Raw genomic sequence first — 21,989 nt, 5'->3', positions numbered from 1 at the left:
AAGTAACATTCACGATGTTCATGCAGCTATGTTTTTCTACATCTTATCCCCTTCAGGATGGCAGAACCTAGCCCAGCTGACTTCACTTTGGAGGGCAGGTGGCAAAGCCATTGAAAACAATGTCTGGACACTATTTGAACTCACAACATTGGTTTGAAAAAAATGAGAATCTAAATCAGATCAACAGATAATCCATAACATGTGACTGAGGTTTTGACAGAAAATATTCTTTACGTAGGGTACATTTCGGAAATAGTTATTTGCAATGGAATGCAGCATTATGTCAAACCGAGTGACAATACTGTGTATGGCACAGCCGCCGCTTGATTTTGTTTGACTTTAGTCCAGATTGGTTGTCATTAAATCACAAGGTCCACAGAAAAAAAACATACATGAGATATTTATTGTCTTCGATTATCCGAACATCCTGTCTACGCTCTACTCTGCTTCTAGCTCAAAAATCAGTCGGGAAAAGCTCCAGCTCACCCACAACACTAATGACAACACGTGCTCTAGAAAATGGATTGATGCAATGAACTAACGTGCATGCGGAATATGAGTAGGAAATGGAGGACCCACAGATACCCACAAACAAGAAAAACATGCTGCAGGTTCCTTTTATTTGACTGTCAGAAAGAGTATGGCTGGACAAGTGTCTCATTTTGTTGGGCACAGTAATACATCCATCCACCCATTTTCTGTGCCGCTTCTCTTCATTAGGGTAGTAGGTGTGCTGGTGCATCCGATTTCAGTGGAGAGGCGGGATACAACTCGGACTGGATGCCAACCAATCTCATCCCACCGCACGTACTGCTAGTTCCAGAGTGAGAATGGATTTCATTACCATGACGACTAGGGCGAGGCTAGGAGTGGCTCCAAGCCCAAAAAGCAAGTGCCAACTGTAACGCACACACGAGCCCCTACAAATTATGGATCCTATTTTCCCTCACGAGGGCAATGCTTCATCACGGAGTCAAAATATTTATTTTACAATTATCCTTAGTGTTATTAATCAGTTTATATGAAAACGAGGCTTAAACAAATTCTTCAAAGCAAGACTTAAACAGGTTACTTTGTTGCTCACTGAACTGGGAAACGTTTCAGGCACGTTTTTTTGATTGTCATTTTCCGAGTTGTGCATCCAGTGGAGTCATTCAAATTCTAATGTATAGCAGATTCCCAAGGGGCAAGTATATATGATTGAAACTGTATTATGTAATAATACCAATAATACTTTGGAAGAAAAATATGAGAAGACGACGGGTGATATTCTAGACAAAAAAAAAGCCTGGTCATTTTTAATAGCATTTTAAGAATGTTTTTGTATATGGGTGAGCGTTCTATCATTGCCATAGCAGCAATTAGCTTTATAAATATACAATGAGGGAAACGGGCTTCTGGGCAAAGAATGAAGTCATGCACCCACATGTGCAATGCAATCTGAGCTCTGTTATGATAGCTGCTGCGGCCTGGTGCGTGCATGTTCATGCGTGGCATAGCGAGATGGCAGCACAAAGTGGAGACTTGGACGTATGCTATGCCGAATCTTTATACCCCAAATAAGGCGGGGGGAGGACACTAAATTGAATCAGACCTCGAATTATACATCTGGTTGGCACATATGGCGGCCTCTCTCTGTAGCTCTTTACTTGCCTCTTGCACTTAAATGTCAGCATTCAATGAAAATACTGCCAAGAGTAGTAATAATCAAGGGCCTCTGAATTTTCATTGCATTTATAATGTTTTAGTCTAAACAACCACGTAGCAGCAACTTGGCTGCGGGCTGTCGATGTGGGGTTAATGGGCAATGATGTCAATCTAAATGATACCTTCTATATATTGAACTTTTGAACTTTTCTGCAAAATATTTCTTTTTGTCAAACCCTAACCCAAATGGAGATTCCTGGCAGAATGGTGCTTGAGTGGTTAGCATGTCTGCCTCGCAGTTCTGAAGTTGGAGCCAATACCAACGGCAGCGATGCTGGATGAAGATGCCCCATCTTTCAAACACACTATTCTGGAATGCAATCATTTTAAAGTACAAAGGCAAGCATGACTGCAGAGAGTTTGGTTCGCTGCGCAGATTAGCATAAGATAACAGCCTTAGCTTCTGACAAGCAGCACATACTGTATTTCATTGCGAGGGGAAATTGTGGACACAGTTGCAATAGGTTATTTGTGCTTGGCCATATGTCTGCTGCATGCTTCACATAGTACATTGGCCAGTACAAGTGTAATTCAGCGGGTAGGTGATGAAGTGCTGCTTGAACGAGACAAAATATAATCCATTCTGTCTTTGTGGGGGGGTTTACATGCACCAATGTGCACTCCATCAACATGAATGTCATGTAAACTGAGAGGAGGTAACAAATGCAATTACAATTTTATAGATTACCTGCAAAAGGTTGTGGTCCCACCATAGCCTGCCAGCAATAGGATGAGTGTTCCAAAAGTGTTTTTGGAAGAGCAATTTGATTTAGTGGGGAAATACCCTCATTCCCGGATGCAACGCTCCTGAGGGCATTCCATCCCCTTGAGTTTGTTGCAGTGCGTCACTGTTACTGTGTGGAGAAAACAAAGGTAGCGGTAAAAAAACAAAAAATAATGTTCATCATGTCATCATAATTTCAGGGAAGAAAAAAAAAAAAAAGGGTTAACCCTTCGTTTTGGTGTGTCCAGATTAGAGGACATTTATTTTCACTTACCAGGGACAAAGTGTTTTATTGTTTTTACATATGTATGCTTTGTCTGACAGTTAAAAAGAAACATTGCTTGCTTATACAGTTAATCTGTGGAAGACAGTTTAACCTTGAAGGTGCTGATACAGAGGAATGCTGAGCCTTGGCAGAGGTCTGACTGTCATTCTAGTTTCTAATGACTTCCCTATGCCGTCAATGGAATAGAGAGTTTACACAGAGCAGACTGTATAGTTTATACAGGCTGCGTTGTATTAATTCGTGACAGGGAAAATAAAGTTACTTTGGACTCAAAGTGATGTAACAACTGTGTCATTCAGTAGCTGCTATCATTTTAACTTATTGCAAGTTAATGCATCCACTCAGCCTTGAAGCTGGTGGGACAATCCATCCAAGTCTGTTAGGTCATCGAACGGGAGACTAATGCATCACGCAGCCAGTGTAAACACAGTCGCATGCACGCGCGCGCACATCCTGATCTGTCCAAATGCTCTTCTTTCTCCCAGTCAAAGCTATTGGCGCAGTATCCTGCATTAAAAACTTCCAATAATAATATTTCAACCTTTGATCCCCACTGAACTGTTTTTCCCTTCAGTGACCGACTGGCCACCAACACAAGGGCTGGAGGAGTTACACAATCAGGAGGAGCCTTTTATTGGGCAGAAGGTTCAACAGTGAGCGCACTCCTAGTCCAATGATCTGGCAGGTTCTCACACCAGATCAAACCTGCTGGACTTTCAGCGTCATAATTCGTCATCCCTTGTGGAAGTGGACAAATAAATAGTATATATTCTGGCAGCCCAGCACGGCAGCTGAAAGTATTGCACTGTTGCACAATCCCGAGTTGGACTTTTGGAGGTAATGAGGCAAAGTATGTTTGGAGTTTGTCTGAAAAATACGGCATGCATCCTGGGCCTCCTTCTATTACAAAAATTTGTATACGCATGCTCTTATGTAATATGCCTCTCCTTCCCCGATAGACATTAGGTATGCACTGAGGGAGCAAAAACAATAGCACGCTGTATGTGCTGAAGTAGAAGTACTCGGAAATAGAATGACTTTATTGTCATTCTACAGACTCTGAAAAGTACTTTTAAAAGTACTTTTTTCTACTACTGATTACATATCTACTAGGGCTGACCAATCGAGTTCAACTCCACATTGCAGTGTAGTAGAATGCAGGCTGTAATTTAGGGGGGAAAAAAAACAACAACAATCAGCTTTCTTTCAGTTTCGCCTTTACACAAATACAGGACAAATTATACATATACAAGTAGATTGCAGTCAAAAGTGCAAAAGCGCTGTCTAGTGTTTTCATAATTAACTAAATTATCTTCATTCATAAATATGCACACAAAGGTTGTCCAAGAGATTCTGTTAGTAGGACAAGCAGTTGGGTTCCTTACAAAATGACAATTCCAACTACTGGCCTAGCATGTACAGTAGGCCGACATTGCAGCATTTTTAGTCAAGTCCGTGTTGTCTCTACGCGTTTTTTGGGAGGGAAAACATCCCGAGTTTTACTAAGGCGTGGTTGTGTAAACCCACAAAGAGGCTGAGAATTTTTTTTTGATCCAAAACACAGATACGCTCAATAAACTGCGACTTCTGTGGGTGTCAAAACACAGCCAGCGGGCTACTAAAGGTGCCTCAAGTGACTGGATTGCTGCTTTTAGCGAGTCGTCATTTAAAATAAACAAGTCTCCACTTATGTGCATGTGGTAGCAATTTTAGGCCCGATAATCCCCCACCCTGCTCTATCGAGCCCGCAGGTCTAAACAGAAGGCCCTTTCCCGCGCACCCCGCATACCCTGCCCACTCGTAAACTTGTGGTCGTCTTGGCACTGCGGCACGTTGCGATGCCCAATAAAAGAACGACCGACTGCGATAAACAATTTTGTTTATAGTGCAAGCTCTGTAAACACAAGCCTGTGTCCTAAAGCAGCAAAGTGTAATCATGGGGACAACACACTGGCAATCAGTCTCAGACCTTTAAGACCAAATGAGCTGGAAAGACCATGTACACAAGAACCAATGGAACATAAAGTAAAGCTAAACATGTAAACAAGTGTTTAATTTTTAAGCTTTTATTTAAAATACGGTGTGGAGTTTACCATTGGGAGTTAACATCACAAACATGATTGTTTCTAATAAAAAAGTAAACAAAACAAAACAAATAAAGCTTAAGAGCCTAGTTACAGAGATGTTTTTTTTCCCATTTTTGTATTTTTGTTTTTGCAGTCTGGTGAAAAATCAGTTCACAAATGAGGGTGACAGGGAGCAGGGGAAAAAATACATGTTCACATGTTGTAAAAATACATTTCCCAATCTTAAAGTCACACAAACACGCGCAGTCACTTCAAAGCATTCATTCACTCCTTGTTAGATGGTTAGATGTCAGTGCCAAAAGGAAAACAAGAACGTCGGAAAAGGAAGGTGTGGAACTCTTAAGAGAAGAGGTTTGCGGCTTCTAAAAACACATGAGGCTGTTCTACATTCGGAGGGAGGAGAGAATTGCTAAAGGATATGTGTGCATTTCAACCCTGAGAGAGAAAACGTGACCAATTCTCGTTTTGATTTTTGGAGAGATGACGCCGGTGTCTGCTCTGCCCCAAGCGCTCCAGCCCTTTGGAGTCCCTGGCAGCAGAGTGAAAGACCCTTCTAAAGTAGCAGAAGTAGTTCGAGGAGAAGGAAGAGTGGTGGTGGCTGCATTCTAACACCCAAGAGTGAAATATCAGCTGGAGCTTTGTGACCACAAACACACACACTGTGCTTATCTGTTAGCCAGAGCACAAACACACTGCTGGCGTGACTTTAGAAGTGCGGCGAGGGGTTTACGTAATTTATGTTTTTTTGATGCAAAAATAACTTTCAACACCAGGTTCAATTGCTCCAAAGGTGATGTAGAATTCGTCAAATGAGTATTAAAGCCACAGTTAGTTCACAATGAAAGTCAACATTTAGGCACATCGGCACCACCATCAGTTTGAACAGTTGAATGTGCTTGTCCAAATGTTCTTATTTCGTGATTTAAAAAAAAAAAAAAAAAAGACTGGTCTCCAGAGAAAGCCTCAGTTTCTGGTCTCATGTAAGTTTTTTGACATTTTTGCAAAATATAAAAATAAAAACAGTCATATTTGTTAACTGTCATTATGAGCTGGCGTGGTACATGAGAACTATAATCTGGGGAAAAGGAACAAAATGCCATCTGACTCCTTCATGCCTCTATTTTGATTTGGAGCAAACAACAATTAGAGCCAGTAGCGTGACTTTCAAGGTGTCCATCATTAGTCGTGCACCCTCAGGAACACTTCTATGGGCTATTGTCATGTCATAACAGGTTAGCGTTCATTTTGTTATTTGAAAATTGCAAACTCACCGTTTACAATATGACTTCTCCTTGTCATTTAATTGTTTAGCCCTCCTTTTAAGTGTGACTTTAATACACCTTTGTAGAATTCAGCCTGCTGAGTGACTGGGAAGCTTTTTTTGTTGTTTTTGGCGTGTTCATTTCTACTGGTCACTTTCTGTGGTCAACTGTATTAAGGCAGTGAGTGGTTCCATGGCGACTTTCTACAACGGCTACAGTAAGAAAGGACATAGTAAGGCCTGGGAGGAGAGAATTGGGACATTAGATGAGAAGCGAAGAGTCAGGGTGGTAGTAGTAGTAGGAGAGGGAGATTTCATATTTTTCAGTACAACATGTAGAACAGACAGCAATTATTCATAAAAAGAAATCGACATCTACATTATAACTAACTGGTATACAATGACAGTGCACGGCTGAAATGAAAAAAAAAATATATAGTCATGATCAACAGCAAATTTAAGATTACTAATCAATGGAACTATGGGGGACAATGTGGGGGTGGGGGGTATTCTTAAAAATATATACTCATCACATGACGGAGGAGCCAAGCATCACATGCTCCTAGTCACTCGTATACTCTGATGGGGGAAGGGTGCGGTCCGGAGGGCTAAACTGCACATTATTGGAAACTGACCACGACAAAAAATGGCAAATGAAGCGAAAAACACTCCGCAGAGTGAGAAGCCACCATTTTGTAAGTTGTTTCTATCTGCTTAAAACAAAATCGCACATGCACAAAAAACAGAGCAGCAGGGCAATGACAAAAGGGACGTAAAAAGAAGAAAAATGAAGCATCTACCACTAGTGCTCCAGTGAACGAAAACTAGCAGAGCACAAGAACCACCTTTCTTTGTTCCTCATGAATCATTAGCCAGTAAGATGGAGGAAAAAGGGGCCACGGTCAAGGCAAAAAGACGAGCATTGGTTTCCAAGCCTGAGTATTCAGTAACCTATAGAGAGAAACAGAGATCCTATGTGTCACTTTGTTTTATGATGGGGGATTCTTTTTTTTTTTTCTTTTTTTCAATTGTTTTATCTTATCATTACTGCTACAATATCATAACCCTTCTGGTAAAGAACAGTAAGAAGAATCTAGAAAATCTGTACAAAAAAATAAAAGGGTATGCACGGTACATTCAATATCTGTTACTGAGGTACTAGAAAGGTGTTTCCTTGACACCGGAGCGACAGGGTTAAAGAGTTACTCGTAGGGACTATTCCTTTGGAAAGAAAACAGCGTAAAGGGACACAGACGCACACACACTCACACAAGCACGCACATTCTTGTACACACCACTGTCGTTAACAAAGCAAGCATGCAAAAGATAATGTCCCCCTAGCTCTGACTGAGAAATTCAACTCTACTGTCCTCAAACATTTAAAGGAAGGATGCATACTGGGTTCATGAGCATGTGTGGGGCATGGCGGCGGACGAGGGGGAGCTAGACATATGATGGCCTGGTTAGGTCAGTGTGGGGTCATTGCTTTACCAAACATAATCCAGAGACCGTCTGCCTCCTCGGACTGAAATGTGTGGTCGGGCGGCGCCCTCTGCTGGGTAGGCCCCGCATGCGTACGCCGCATTATGGAGTATTCGCGCTGCAGTTTTTGAACATGAGACAGAAGTTCATGCCCTTGGGTGGATCCAAGTAGAGGCGAATTCGTCAACCTGAGGGGAGACTGAAGATTGGGGGTATTTGCAAACACTGGGGGCAGGATTTTAAATACAAGTGGAACAATTCAAAACTGGGCAGCTGAGGCTTTTTTTTTTTTCTCCAATTTCTTGTGGTTTAACTAGAAGTACACATGATACCGTCACAAGTAGGGTGTGGATGGGAAATGGAAGGCAAAAATAAGACGACAAAAGCAGAAACACAAGCCTTTCATGGACAAAGGGGCACTTCTGCCTGAGCACCTCTACTGGTCAGTCAGTCGAGGATGCAGCCAACTGGAAAGCCTTGATGTCAGAAATGTTTTTTTTTCTTTATAAACATGAACACCTAGAGTCACAACGGATCCACGTTCCATTGAAACAACAGCCAACTAGGGAAAAATACCAATCCGATCACTGAATCCTTGAGAACAAAGTTATTGCTGACATTAGGGAGTGAGTGGGGGAGGAGGTGGGTGAAATGAGAATGGATGCGGGTGGGGGGGTGGGGTCCTGGGCTGGTCATGTGAGACCACGTGGAGTCACATCAGGTCATCGTGGTGTTCAGGGGGTGGAGAGGGGGGATCGAAATGTGTCTGATGCTGGGAGGAAGATAGGTTTGGAGCTTGGTTTTCGGAATGTGCTGGCGGCAGCAGGGGGTCAACGTGAGGGGTTCGGGAGGGGAGTATGGGTGGCTAGGGGGGCTATTGGTCGGAGGGGATGTCTCTGTCGCCTTCGGCCTTATTTGGCTGCCCCGGGGAAGGGGCGTGTGGTGGGTGCGAGACGGGGGCTATGCCATGGGCCAGGTTTCCTGAAACCAGGCTTTCGACCCCAGCTCCGGCTCCAGGGAGACCCCCTGCCGCAGCAACATTGATCAGACCTGGAGGAAATCTGGAACATAGATTGAAAAGATTATATTTAATTTAATGCACCACCTCCGTTCATCTCCACGCTGTTCACTCTAACAATCACTGGTGTAGGGCAGAGTGCTTGTACCTCCAAAATCATCACTTTTCTGGTGACCTCAAAAACTGCAAGCATTAACATAGCAGCAACCAAGGGAGCAAGCCATTTTAAACACTGTAAATTAGTCAATAATTTGTAAAATCACAACAAGTTTAGACTGACCAATAATATGATTTTGTGAAAAATGCAATTTGCGACATAAGAAGTATCAGCATAACTGCGATATACTCCAATTAAAACTCATTCATAGCCCACATACAGCTTTCTGTTATTTAACCTGGCTCACCGAGCATTTAGCATTCGTAGGATTCAGTTGTAAATTTCTGGCTAATTATTGTATTTTTTTTGTTGTATTTAGCTAACTGATTTGGGGGAGGGGGGGTAGCTTATTTTTTGACTAAATTAGTTGACTATAATGAAATAAATGTAAAAAAGACAACACATTTATTAATTAATGTCCATTGTGTCTAGTTTAGACTCAAAATAAAACTATCAATGACAGTAGTTTGCTGATACCTAATCTGATGAGACCAAAACAATCTGCCGTCACGAAAATACCAATGTCTTCATTAAAACTAACACATTGACACTGATAATGTCAGAAAGGTTTTAGTTTAATGTTGTGCACTGTACCCCTGACACAGCTCTAGTTTTGTAGCTCATTAGATTACATAACATCACTGTAGGGCAGAAACCTCCCATGTACAAATTAGGTCAGTTTCATATTTTTTTAACAAATTGATGCAATTTGACAACCACACAAGTCTCTGAGTTCAACAAATCATTGTCAGAAGCTCACGTGTAGAAAATGGTATGCTCACTTTGATGCTGCAATGTTAATGACTCAACAAATATGCCATGTTTTGTTTTTCTCAAAACTGATGGTTTAGGAGATGTGAGGATTCTGCCTAACAAAAGCGTTAAAAATTGGCCAGTGACTACAGGGGTCCTCAGTTTATGACATTCTTATGGTGCTGATGTAACCCGACAAAAGCTCAGACACGCCTGAAGTACTGTTTACAGGAAATATTAAAAAAATAACTGTCAACTAAAGTAAAGAAGCATTTCGCAGTTAACTGAACATGGCCTTATTCTGTCGCGACATGACGCAGCCACTGTGCAATCTCTCTCATTGCGCACCGCTCTTAAACTCAAAACCACAGCCGATTGTCGTACATCAAGAACTCCTGTACTGTAACTAATGCCAAATAAGTTGTAAGCCAATCAAAATCTACAATCTACAAAATCTACAATTCTTCCAGCATCCTTGTTTAGACTCATGGCCATTCGTCTCTCACCTGTAGGTTGCTCCGTTAAGTTCGGGGTGAACAGTGGCAGCCTCCATGCTGGGCCATTGAGATGCTGCCATCAGATACTCTTTATTCACGCAGTTTTTCAGGCTGTCCGGAATACGCCCTGGAACACAATAATCAGGGTGCATTTTGACAAGATATACTTAAGTGCCAGGCATGCGGATAGCTGCAGCATGCTGCACTCATCTATCTCATAGCTCTTTTTGAAGTAGACACAACAAATATAAGGAGGCCGCCAGTCACACTGTTCATGCCATGTTTCACGTTATGAAACTCTTTTAAAGTACAGTTACTCTGACATCCTCACCAGTAATGGCACGGCGCACTTCCCTAGCCGCTTCCTCCCGAGCCTCTACTGAGGCCTGCTCGCTGTACCAAGATGTGTGTGGAGTACAGATCAAGTTGGGAGCGTCTTTAAGGGGGCCAGTTGAAAAACTGTTAAGGAGCAGAAGGTTGGTATAAAGGGAAGCGATGTGTTAGTACTGCATGACACGCACCTCTCTGGGGTTAAGGAGCAGTTACCTGAATGGTTCGCTTTCATGGACGTCCAAAGCAGCCCCTCGTATCCGACCCTCTTTTAGGGCCTGAGCCAGTGCTTTCTCATCAACTAGGCCGCCTCTTGACGTGTTCACCAGGAAAGCTCCCTGGCGCATCTGTGTTGTGGAGTTAGCAATACTTCAGTCAAGCTACAACCCATTTTCACACGCTGTCATGCATACAAGAATACTAGTGCAGTGGTAACTTGGTATACACATGTGGGGAAAAAAAAAAACTGCTGGTACCCCTCTGTACAAGTGAAAGAAAAACCCACAGTCGTCACAAAAATAACTTGAATCTGACAAGTGATTAAAAAAAAAACGGAAAGAAAATGTACTGATGAAAATCTGAATTGCTTTTGACTTGTAATTCAACAGAATTACAATACAGTCAAACAATCTCATGAAATCTCCTTTTTCCAGCTCACCTGTTTGATGGTGAAGTCATTGATGAGGTGGTGGTTGTGCTCATTGAGGCTGCAGTGCAGGGATACACAGTCTGAGTGGATGAGCAGGTCCTGGAGGGTGGCCATGCGCTGCAAGCCCAAGGAGCGCTCCACACCATCAGGCAAATAGGGGTCATAGAAGATCACACCAAACCCGAAAGCCTTGGCACGCAGCGCCACCGCTTGTCCAACGCGCCCTGGAAGGCCACAATGATAACAGCCATATCATTTCACGCATTAAATAAACAGGTAGACCATTCTTAGTAAAGCAATTTGGGAGCGGGGAGGCGACAGTCATCTACCTACCAAGCCCAATGATGCCGAGCGTCTCTCCTCGTATACGAGCAGCACCACCAGCCACCTCTCGGATTTGCTCCACACTGGAGGCTCGTGTTCCCTCCCGGAGAGCCTGGTGCATCCAGGTGACTCGCCTGTACAAGTTCAGGATCAAACATAGCGACGTGTCGGCTGTCTCCTCCACTGAGGTTGCTGGAACGTTACACACTGCAATGCCTACACAGAGAAATGGAACAATTAGCAAATGGTTCGTTCTGACCTTCAGAAAAATGCTAAAGCTCGTATTGAAGTTCATTCTCTCACCAAGCTCAGCGGCTGCTTTGACATCAACATTGTCAAAGCCTGACCCAATCCTGACAATTACTCTGAGGCCTTTGAACTTCTCCAAGTCATCTCTTGACAAAGTGATGGTGTGATAAAGCAGGGCGGCCACAGCCTCATTCAGCACCTACAAAAGACAAATGTGCACCGGTAAACTTAACCATAACGACACCATGCAGATGAGTTTATGATTATTTCATATTACATCTTGAAGACTTAAATGTCTGCCATCCCAAATTGTTGTTCAAAGTCTCTTTTACCTTCTCGTGAATTTCTTGTGTAGACTGGGCATCACAGAAGGCCACGGTAGCGACATCTTTGAGGATGGGCATTTCAACAGTGCAGTCGCGCCCATCCAACAGTGCCACCAGCGGCCGTGGATGCATAGGCCCGTTCAGGATGGGGGGTCGGATACCTGAGTCAAGCAGAAAGAAAACCATGAGCGAGATAATGCATGGGGATTGGCTTAGCATTTGATCGGACCCACTCTGCAATTTAAAAAATAACCATTCTAGAAAGACTCTATAATAACTGACTCATCACTCAAAATGTATAAGTGTCTATATTATTAAAAACCAAAAATCAACCAGAATACTAATACTCAAAGGTGTGCCTTTGGTCACTAGGACGGAATGGTCCCTCTGTCACCGGCAGAAACACACAGCTGCTTATGAATTTCACAGCATTCTTGGTGTGAATGACTGCAGCTTACAGCACTACTAGACTATTGAGCCTGGCTTTCTCCAAGATCATTTTGTGCGATTAGCACTCTGCCCTAACAACACACGAAACCCGGACAGATTCACGAGTTGGGAGCTTTTTTTTGAGGCGGGATTACGATTGACAGACGAACCGACGATGACGGAAGGATGACCAAATGAAGAACAAAGTACAAATGATGTGCGAAAAATTGGTAAAGTTTACTGAACCCTTAACAACTTGTGTTTGTCCTTGTTTGTTATTTACCCTTTTTTGTAATTCTGGCACTTGTTTTATTCTTGCACTCGTATTATTCTTGCACTCATATGCGCTGCTGTGACAAGTGAATTTCCCCGCTGTGGGATGAATAAAGTTCTATCAACAACACAGCACAGCAAACATCTTAAGAGTTAAGCCAGCGATTTGATGATAAGTTTTGCTGTAGCGGTGAAATCTGATGTAAAATATCGCCGTGACAAACGAATCATTTAGAATAGATTATCCTATCGATTACTCCATGCATTACTCTAGTAATTATAGTCATTTGTCTCAACTTTTACAACAATTCATTAACACTGGCACTGTGGGCTGTAGCTGATGCCAAAACAGAACAATAACAGCCAAAGGCACAAGAGTTAAGGATCCAGAAAACAACTCTTTGGTGTTTGCAGACACCAAACCGGTGGATCCACACTGACGTTCAAAGATATTACCATACTGTCCACACTATAAGGCACACTTAAATGCTTTTAATTTTCTCAAAAACCGAAGGGGTGGCTTTTAATAAGTTGCATCTTTTGCAAGGACCGAATTCCAAAATCTTTAAATGTGTGGCTGCCGCCACAGGGACGCAATATGTGGATGAAATATGTAGACCCAATGAACCAATGTTGATCAGCTGAGACCCCCACCATCCCTCACTTGTTATGCCAGTATTTAATGACCATTCAAACATGTACAGCATGGAGTTGGAAAATATGCATACAAATAATCATACGGTCAAAATATGCACTTGCCTAATAGTAACTCTGCACATAATGTATAAGCTTTCAGCTTCGGCCCTAAACCTTTCTTTTGACCAACTACAGCATTTATATACACTGTGAATATCAGCATATAACAGCTTGTAAATGTAAACGGGCTGTTTGAATAAATGATTGACTGATTGATTGATTGATTGATTGATTGATTATGCAGTGCACTCTATGTGTCGATTAAGTACAGAATAGCCCCTGCAATTGAGTCGGCGCCTTTTAACCTGAGATGCCTTACGGTGCGGAAAATACGGTAGTTGTAGCAATGCTCCACTGAGATGGTACAGATTCAACAGGTTTTTTTTTTGCCGTTTACTATGTTTAGTCTTAGTTTGGCGAACCTTTAATGAGCCAAAGCAGCGACAGGGTGAACATGGGTGCCATCATCCTAACTCTTATCTCCTACTGACTTTCTATCAGAAATGTAACACGGCTACTGTTAGATTTTTGATTGACTAAGCGAGCAGGGCTGGCAGAGGAGTGAGTGAGCGTTTGTTTAGGCGTTAACCTTCTGTCTCTGCGGCAGATGTCCACTTGGCTGGACAACCAGTTTGATGTACAAGCTGTTCCACAAATAACGGAGGATAGGTTCCCAAAAAGAAAAAGAAAAAAATCCGCCGTTTTGGTGTTACTAATTTTGTAAATGCCGAAACACAAATATGCAGGACCCACTGTATACACAAGTAAATACATAATTTTCAAAAGATTATGCTGTAGCACCTAGTACATGTGTATTGTTATATTTTTGCAGTATGATAAAAATTTGACATTTCAAACAAAGTAATGCTGAGATTTCAAAATGATTGACTTGAGTAGCTAAATAGGGTTAAAGTAAACAGCTCAACACTAAATTAGTTAAGGTACGGAGCAATTACTACAATAATAAACAGTGTTTACATACTGTAATTCAACGTATTGCATGGTTTACCTATTTGGTTCTTATATGACATTTTGGTTATTATATGGAAATTTTGGCACTTGTATTCTTGCACTCGTATGCGCTGCTGTGACAAGTACATTTCCCCGCTGTGGGATGAATAAAGTTCTATCATCATCATCATTCCCACAGAAAAAACTAATTGTATAGGTCCTTTCCATGATTATTAACGCGTGACGGCATCTGTAAACGGACAAGGAAGCGTACAAGTAATTATCAAACTCAAGATCTTAGAAATTTCAAGTTTTCCTCATTTTTGGGGTGCGGCTCATGTGACGCGTTTGGGGCACAAGTCACCCCTTTCTCACTATATAGTGTAAGAACTTGAGCACCTTTGTACAGCTATGGCTACACAATTTGCATCATCCTGTTCAATAGTCTGGTGACATGGCTGGTTTAGATCGCCTCGTTGTCAGCCATCAGTGGACGCACAATACACAAAGGGCTAAGAGCAAGGATCGAGTCCACTCCACCCCCCCAACAAGTCTGAATGGACAGCAAGTGTGCGGACAAGTATTGGTGGCTGGCGCAGTCGCTTTTGCACTTTTACAGCTGTGAGTACACACACGTCACATAGAATTAATTTTGGGACACACACTGGCGTAGTAAATTTAGTTCAAACGTATAGTTGTGTGCAGACATTAAAAGACGAAATAGCATCCGTTGAGTGTAGTGGACAGTCAACAGAGTCTGACACAGTTCCAGCAGACATGCTCACTGCATTTCAGAACTGCGAGAACAGTTTAATTTTTCCATGATTTTGAAGCCTCATTTTGTACGGTATATTTGGTCATTTCATTTGGTCGTTTCAATTTGTCACCGTTATCAGCAACACTTGGGATGTGTGAAATATAGAAATGTTCACTTTGCAGGGACTTGGAGGCTTTACTGTTAGATTGGTTTTACAACTTAACAGTGTTTACATTTTAACATTTTCCTAAAAGCGGTGGTTAACTTATTGTTACACTTTTCAACAGTTGAAAATGTTAAAATAGAAACAGATGAGGGTTATTTTACTTATATTTCCATTACTTCTGCCGCCAACAAATAACTGCTTGACCATTATGTGTGACATCAGAGGTGCACCATATCGTACAGCTCACACAGAGGTCCAACAACTTGACCTGCCCTACTGTATGTATAGAGGTCATGCATAAGGAAGAGGTGATTGGGAGTGTGGAGGCTGTGGATGAAGGGGAGGGGTGTAGAAAGCTGCAGGGTCTCAGAGGGGAGGCAGAAAGGGGGTTCGTGACAGTCTGAGTCATGACCTAAATTCTCCAATGTGGAAGACTTCCTCATCCATATTTTTCCCCATACCCCCACCTCACATTCATGAGGCACAGCATCACGCGAACAAATGCTGCATTTCAGAAAATATGATCCAAAGGACGTAAACTACATTACCACTAAAAGAGGCATCGAATCTGACTTTTCTAACAGCAAAGCCAATTTTTGTTCCCCCTGTACACCATCTTGATCCTGCTGCGTGACAGGTGTCTGTGTGTGTGAGGGGAGTGAGGGGGAGGGGTAATGTGGCAAGCTGGAAAATACACTTGGACAAGAGGCAAGGGGTAACGGTGAGAGTACACAGAGAAAGACAGCTAGTAGCAAAGGGTAGGGAAAAAAAACTCATACTTAACACTTCCTGTTGACAAATGTCTGACATTTATCAACAGAAAGGAAGTGAAAGCATACGATAGTAATAGAAAAAGGCCTTTGCATTTTGAAGTGAAGACTGAAATGTATTGCAGATGGATCGAGAATGCAAACAGGCTTACTTCTTACACACTGGGGGGGGACAAAGACTGACCGAAAAGGCGTCGTGACAAAGAAGGCCTCAGAACAAGTTGCCGGGAAAATACACAAGTAGGCCTACACACGGGGTAATTTGAGTAAATGACACTGGCATAGCGGACCGACAAAATGCAAGCATGGCCGCACACAATACATTTCATTCAGTGATTCATTCATTCTCCCTCCCCTCCCCTCCTCTGCATGCTCCCTCTGGCTGCAGTTGGAGGAGTGAGAGGTGAGGGGGGAGGGGCAGCAGATGATGATAATGCAGTAAGAAACGGTACTCCACCCAGACGCGCGCGCATGCACACACACTGTTATTCAGTTCCTCCTTAACGGCTGCGACAACGCTATGGCGCACTGAGCAACACACATGGGAGCGTACACATATTTCGTTGCACCACACCCAAAACCGGAGACGTCACCCTTCCCACCAGCAGCCCAGGTCCCAGATCTAACAAAACAAAATCGGAAATATTGAAAGGCATGAGCACAAGAGCTAACCTTGCATTATGAAGTCTGTCAGCCCTTCTTCCTCCCTTGCCTCGCTCTCCCTCTATTGCTTTTCTCTCTCCCTCCCGAGCTCTCTCAGCTGTCATCCACACCCAGTCTCGCCCCCCCACATCTCCATTGTCCAATCACAGGCGGCTTCATTGAGGGCTAGCCAACCAGCACTAACCTCATTAGCATATAGCAGAGCCCTGAGGGCAGTTTGGGGCCGTTGTCGTTTTTTAAAGAGACAGCTGGCCTGTTTCCCCACGGCTGTGGCCGCGACCTTTCACCTTGCACTCTCCTCCTCATCCGTCTCCAGAGACTCTCCCACAATATTCCCTCCATTTTAAGATCGCCATTCACGCCTCATCTCCATCCTCATCAACTCTCAACTAAGCGCTATAAAAAAACTTAGTCATGTGCTACGGGCCGTCATGACACTTCAACATAGGTCACTAAAAATACTTTCCGCCACAGAAATTCAGAAACTTTTCTTGCTCTACACCTCATTTCAGTGGTACTTAGCACTTAATTTTAATAAGAATTCATCAATACTTAATTTATTATTTAAATTTTGTGTGGGGTCGGTGCCTTGCTTAAGGATACCTTTTACAGTAGTCTAGCACATCTTATCAGCAATAAGGTGCCATATGTCTTGCTCAGCGTAAATTGAATCGGCAGACTCCAGTTACAAAACCAAAGACCTTCAAGATGAGAAACTACAGCCCATAAATCATCTATCAATAAACTTTCAAACAAACTATTCATAGAGACTAATATTAAGAACAAAAAAATGTTTTATTTCCTGAAAAAAAAAATCTAGATAGTAACTGCTGGAGACTTGTATAACGCTATCTACATCATAAATTGCTCAAAATGTTTTAATAAAACAGATATTCATCCATCCATCCATCAACCCATTCATCCATCCAGAATTTTAATTGAGCTCTTGCGTAAAATCTTCTTTTAGATGTACAAAGGTTGTCCTTATGTGCCCAGTGAGTGGACACTTCAAGTCCTAGCTACTTTCAGAGTACAAAAAAATATTAGCCTTGAACATTAATTAAAATTGAGAATTATCACTTTTACAAAATGTTCTCAAATGACTATGGTTGATGACTGTGAATAATGTGTTTTCTGTTGCAACAACACATGGACAAATGAAGGAAAAACTCACCCTCACAAATGCGGTCGAGCCTCTGGCGTTTGACTTGTTTGTGTTTGTCCATCAGAGCCATAGACTGAGGAGTCTAGATGTTGAACACAGTAGAACCAATATAAAAGCCTCTTAATAATCTCCACACCTGCAAACAAAAGACACGACAGTTGAAAATAAAGATGAAATCCAAGCCTACTTCTGAATGAAATTTGAAAGTTTTGTTAACAAACTAACATTTTATATGAGGGTGCATTAGGAGCAAAGGTCAGAAAAACTTTAAGTGATCAGCTTTTGTCTTTTCATTGCCCATGTTCACACAAGGATGCAGTTAGCATGAGATACATGACGACATTGGCATCTGGTGTGACAGAGTACGAGCAGAGACAACTGCTTTTCGCACATATGGAATTGTGCAATGTCCCACCTTACCACCTGTTACAGCTCTGATGCCTCCAAAATTCGGAAAATATGGTTATGTTAGCAGTGTTTATGAAGAATAGCAACACTGTCAAATGGCAGTGTCGCAATCCTGACTGACATCATTTAAGCCAAGTTTTATCCAAAGTTTGAGTTCATCTACATGAGAAACAATGGTTTGATTCCAACTCCACAAGACAAACAGGAGGTTGACAGTAAATGTACTGGCGTATGGGGTCTTCTACACAAGGTAAAAAATAATAAGTTTGAAGATAAAATACTGCATTGTCAATGTAGAGAGGCATATCCCTGTTAATGAGACTTAAACAAACCCAATTGTGGATGACAACACTGAAAGCACTTCATCACTAAGATGCTAATTGCTGCAACTCCTTCGATTGCAAGTGAGGGGTACTCTGCAAGAAGATGAAAACGTTTACATTTTAAATGCTCTCGTGTGGTGGTCACTGGCCTGCTCTACTTTTTTCCAAGGTGGTGGCTATTATTTGTGGTCGAGTGCAGGAATGAAAGTGTTTAGGATCACCAGTCATAACTGCAAACCTGATTTTATCATATTATTTAAGTATTATTTAATTAATCAGGAGAAAAGAAAAAAAATGCTGTCTTTCTTTGGAGCAAATATTTGTTCCATCACATAAATTAATCTTATGATGCAGTTGCTCTGCCAAAATGCTGACTTTCTGAAACAATATCCGATTATATCACTACATTAACTTAATCTTATAACCTTTATTCTCATCAACTTTTCTTTCACCAATTTTTAATATGTCTGTCCATCTGTCCATTTTCCAAACAGTACTGCTCATCTTTATTGGGGTCGTAGTAGAGTTGGAGTCTAACCTAAAACTCAGAACTGTGATGCAGATATGCAAAATGTGTAGACACAAATATTTTTTAACATAGTATTAAGACATTCTTGTAAAATGATTTAATTATGGTTAACTTCCTTTCAGCTGTATGCTTGTATCAGGCTATCTTTTGCATATAATTTGGCATGAACTAAACTTGTGATTACGTTTATATCACATAAATTGTCACGAGAGATTAAGTGCAATTGCTACAGCTAAATAAAGAAGTAGTGGAATGTTGACAGCACTCACCTGAAAAGCAGTGTCTGCTGTGACTGTTTGGCTGTCAAAGTAGTTTATACTGTAAACAAAGAACAGGAACACAAACTTTAGATTGACGTCGTCATGCTTGTGGCATCATTGCATGTGCTTGTCCGACCTGATAATATCATGTCATGTACAATAACCACAGTGACAACATTTAATGAAATACGGATGTACAATAATACTGGCAATCAATTAATGACACCATGATGTCACACACTTTGAGCACTTTGTAGGTTTACATATGCAGTTGTGTACGCACACAAGCACTGACTAGCTGTCTGGAGTGTTTCCGTTTTCACACCTTATTCACTATACCACCAACCTCTTTCAAAATGTTTTCAAATTTTTCAAAAGAGCAAGTTCGCATGTTATAATAATCTGAGAACATTTCCTGAATTTAAAGTTCACACACGACCCCATCAAAAAGTTCTAGTTGAGCAAGGCCATTTTTTAAATCCATGTGCTTCTTTTGTATATTTCTAGGCTTCTGCTGCCAAACCCGCATACACCTTTTGTGACCAACTCACTTCTGATGTTACTCTGACCCACAACGGTGGCTCATATTTTCTGTCGCTTCTGATGCTAACTCCATGAATTTGATCAATTGTGCTATGTTCCTTCCTATGTATTTGAACAACTTATTCTTGCTTACTTATTGTTCACTGAAGTTGTTTTGTCGATGAATGTTTGAGTGCCAAATTTAACCACACATCACCAGCCCACCATCTGTAAACTGTGTTCAGCTTTTGACTATTTTGTAGACTTTCTGAAAATCTGTGACCTTGGCTTTCCATAATTAAAGTTTACCATTATTATGTTCTGTGGTTGAACATATAATAGGCTAAAGAGTAAGAGTACCCCCCCCCCCAAATTAAAAAAAACTCGACCTGTTGTCTTAGCAATGTAATATTAAATAGAAATTGGTGTATTTACATAGTTTTATCTGGTTAATTATTTGTCTAAAAGAATTATACTTGCAATTGGGATCCATCTTTTTAAAGGTCAGTCTATTAATGCTCTTCTCAATTAGATTTTACACACATTCCCACAAAATAGGGATAAATCACTTTGTACGCAATTCACAGCTATGCGCAATATCAAGCACATTGTTTTGTAGTTTTAAGTATGGGGAATTAAGTGCTAAATTAGCTTATACGTCCGATAGGATCCATAGAATATTTGACACTTAAACACACGTTAATCGTAAAAACACTGGGAATGAAATACAGCATCAGGACTACTTTAACTAATTTAAGCATTTAAGCATTAAGATACCGCGGTAAGAAAGTGCCCTTGTTAGCAGTCAAGTTAAGTTACCGTTAACCAATTAGCCGAGAACGCTAGCTCGACCGCCTCCCAGGCATCGATAAAGTAGAGCAATACAATGAATGGTGGACTTTAATTTCTTAAGTCGGGTCCGTTTGGTATTAAACGCGTTCTAAATATATCATCTGTATTCACCCTGAAAGTAACTACTTTTCATGTTTCACAGCTCTCTCTCAACTAGTGCTAACTAACGACATAGCACAACGGCTAGCTAGCACAAACACAAACACCTCGAGGATCTAAATTGCTGATATTTGAACGGGGAAATACCAAACCGCACCGACTTCCGATGAGTGCAGCATGTAACGAAGTGAAAAATGATGGTCGGAAGCAGTTTACATAACTACATGCGTGATCAACAGTGCTAACGCTAGCTAGCTAGCTAGCTAGCTGTTGCATTGAACGAACGTGCTGCTGTGTGTGGGGAAGATGCGAGTGGAGGGAGCCCAGTTCGCTCGATTTGTTATCAGTGAGTGGCGCTATACGGTTGGTTGGAAACTAAAATTGTTCAACTAAAATCAACATTTCTTGAAAACATACTCAGCATCGCCCACGTGACTGAAGTCGAGTAGCACTACAGCGGTAGCCTGTGTTCGAATCTTGAGGGGGGGGGAAATGCAAGTTATTTACCCCGAACAAACTCTTGAGAGTGCTGAGACAGTGTGAGTGCGTCGGTGGTTCCCTCTCTCCCGATCGCCATGAAATTGCACAAAAGAGGAAGTGCTATGTTTGGTGGGGGGCAGTGTGAGTGTGAGAAAGAGCGGCGGTGGTCTGGAAGGAGCGCCCTCACCTTTCATGGCGGAACACTTACCTTCTTCTACATATGGGTAAAAAAAACAAAACAAAGATAGGTATAAATATTTAGGCTGGCATGAGGCAGAACACATTCACCATGTAGGCTACCATCATATTCTCTTATAGACCTTGAAATTGGAATTCAGAAATGTATAGTACTATGTAGTAGCACTCTACTCAGTTTTGAAGATGTTTTTCCACAAATTAAGTTTTGGGGCGTGGCTAATATGGCACCAAGCGATGCGCAATTACCACAAACATTGTATTGTTACAAGGTACAACTGGTCAAGAAATGTTGGCTTGTTTTCTGAATTATATTAGCAGCCTGCCAGACCAGGCGTTATAGTCAACTTGAATTGATGGCAATCTTCTGGCATGCTTCATGCTTTTTTAAAGGAAGTTGCATAAGTGTGCACACCCAAAAATGGTCACTTAAATGCACGTTACTTTTGATTGACAGGTGGAATTAATGCAAATTTGTTATTGTGAAGCAGTGGTTTGTATCATACTGAGGGGTGTTTCTAATATGCTTTGAGCTACATAAGAGACAGATATTTTGTGTCATTCTCTATCAAATTTTATTGGTACATAAATTGTGCAATAT

General features: G+C 41.7%; 1 protein-coding gene across 4 annotated transcripts; it reads right to left on the bottom strand.

The window, feature by feature from the left end:
• Positions 1–4,767: 4,767 nt before the first annotated feature.
• ctbp1 (C-terminal binding protein 1) lies at positions 4,768–21,357 on the bottom strand. Of its 4 annotated transcripts, none has more exons than XM_049744307.1 (11): positions 21,221–21,357; positions 19,250–19,298; positions 17,730–17,856; positions 11,857–12,011; positions 11,579–11,723; positions 11,285–11,491; positions 10,961–11,175; positions 10,519–10,649; positions 10,304–10,431; positions 9,982–10,099; positions 4,768–8,608 (listed from the first exon to the last, which is right to left on the bottom strand). In XM_049744307.1, exons 3-11 carry the CDS (start codon positions 17,788–17,790, stop codon positions 8,422–8,424), a joined length of 1,347 nt encoding a protein of 448 aa, XP_049600264.1. In that variant the 5' UTR covers positions 17,791–17,856; positions 19,250–19,298; positions 21,221–21,357; the 3' UTR covers positions 4,768–8,421. The 4 variants fall into 4 exon arrangements, with proteins under 4 accessions (XP_049600264.1, XP_049600276.1, XP_049600287.1 ...); XM_049744319.2 differs by having other exon boundaries at positions 21,131–21,292; XM_049744330.2 differs by lacking the exon at positions 21,221–21,357 and adding an exon at positions 20,871–21,032.
• Between the last annotated feature and the right edge of the window lie 632 nt (positions 21,358–21,989).

This window comes from Syngnathus scovelli, chromosome 1, assembly GCF_024217435.2.
Source record: "Syngnathus scovelli strain Florida chromosome 1, RoL_Ssco_1.2, whole genome shotgun sequence".
Taxonomy (NCBI): Eukaryota; Metazoa; Chordata; class Actinopteri; order Syngnathiformes; family Syngnathidae; genus Syngnathus; species Syngnathus scovelli.
This window is presented reverse-complemented; position numbering and strand designations above follow the sequence as displayed.

Bases quoted from the DNA above. Each gene is read 5' to 3' on its own strand.
- ctbp1 (XM_049744307.1), bottom strand. From the start codon at position 17,790: ATGGCTCTGATGGACAAACACAAACAAGTCAAACGCCAGAGGCTCGAC. The intron at 11,176-11,284 runs GTAGGTAGATGA...GTGGCCTTCCAG, and splicing joins GCTCGGCATCATTGGGCTTG to GGCGCGTTGGACAAGCGGTG. The intron at 10,650-10,960 runs GTGAGCTGGAAA...TCCACAACACAG, and splicing joins ATGACTTCACCATCAAACAG to ATGCGCCAGGGAGCTTTCCT.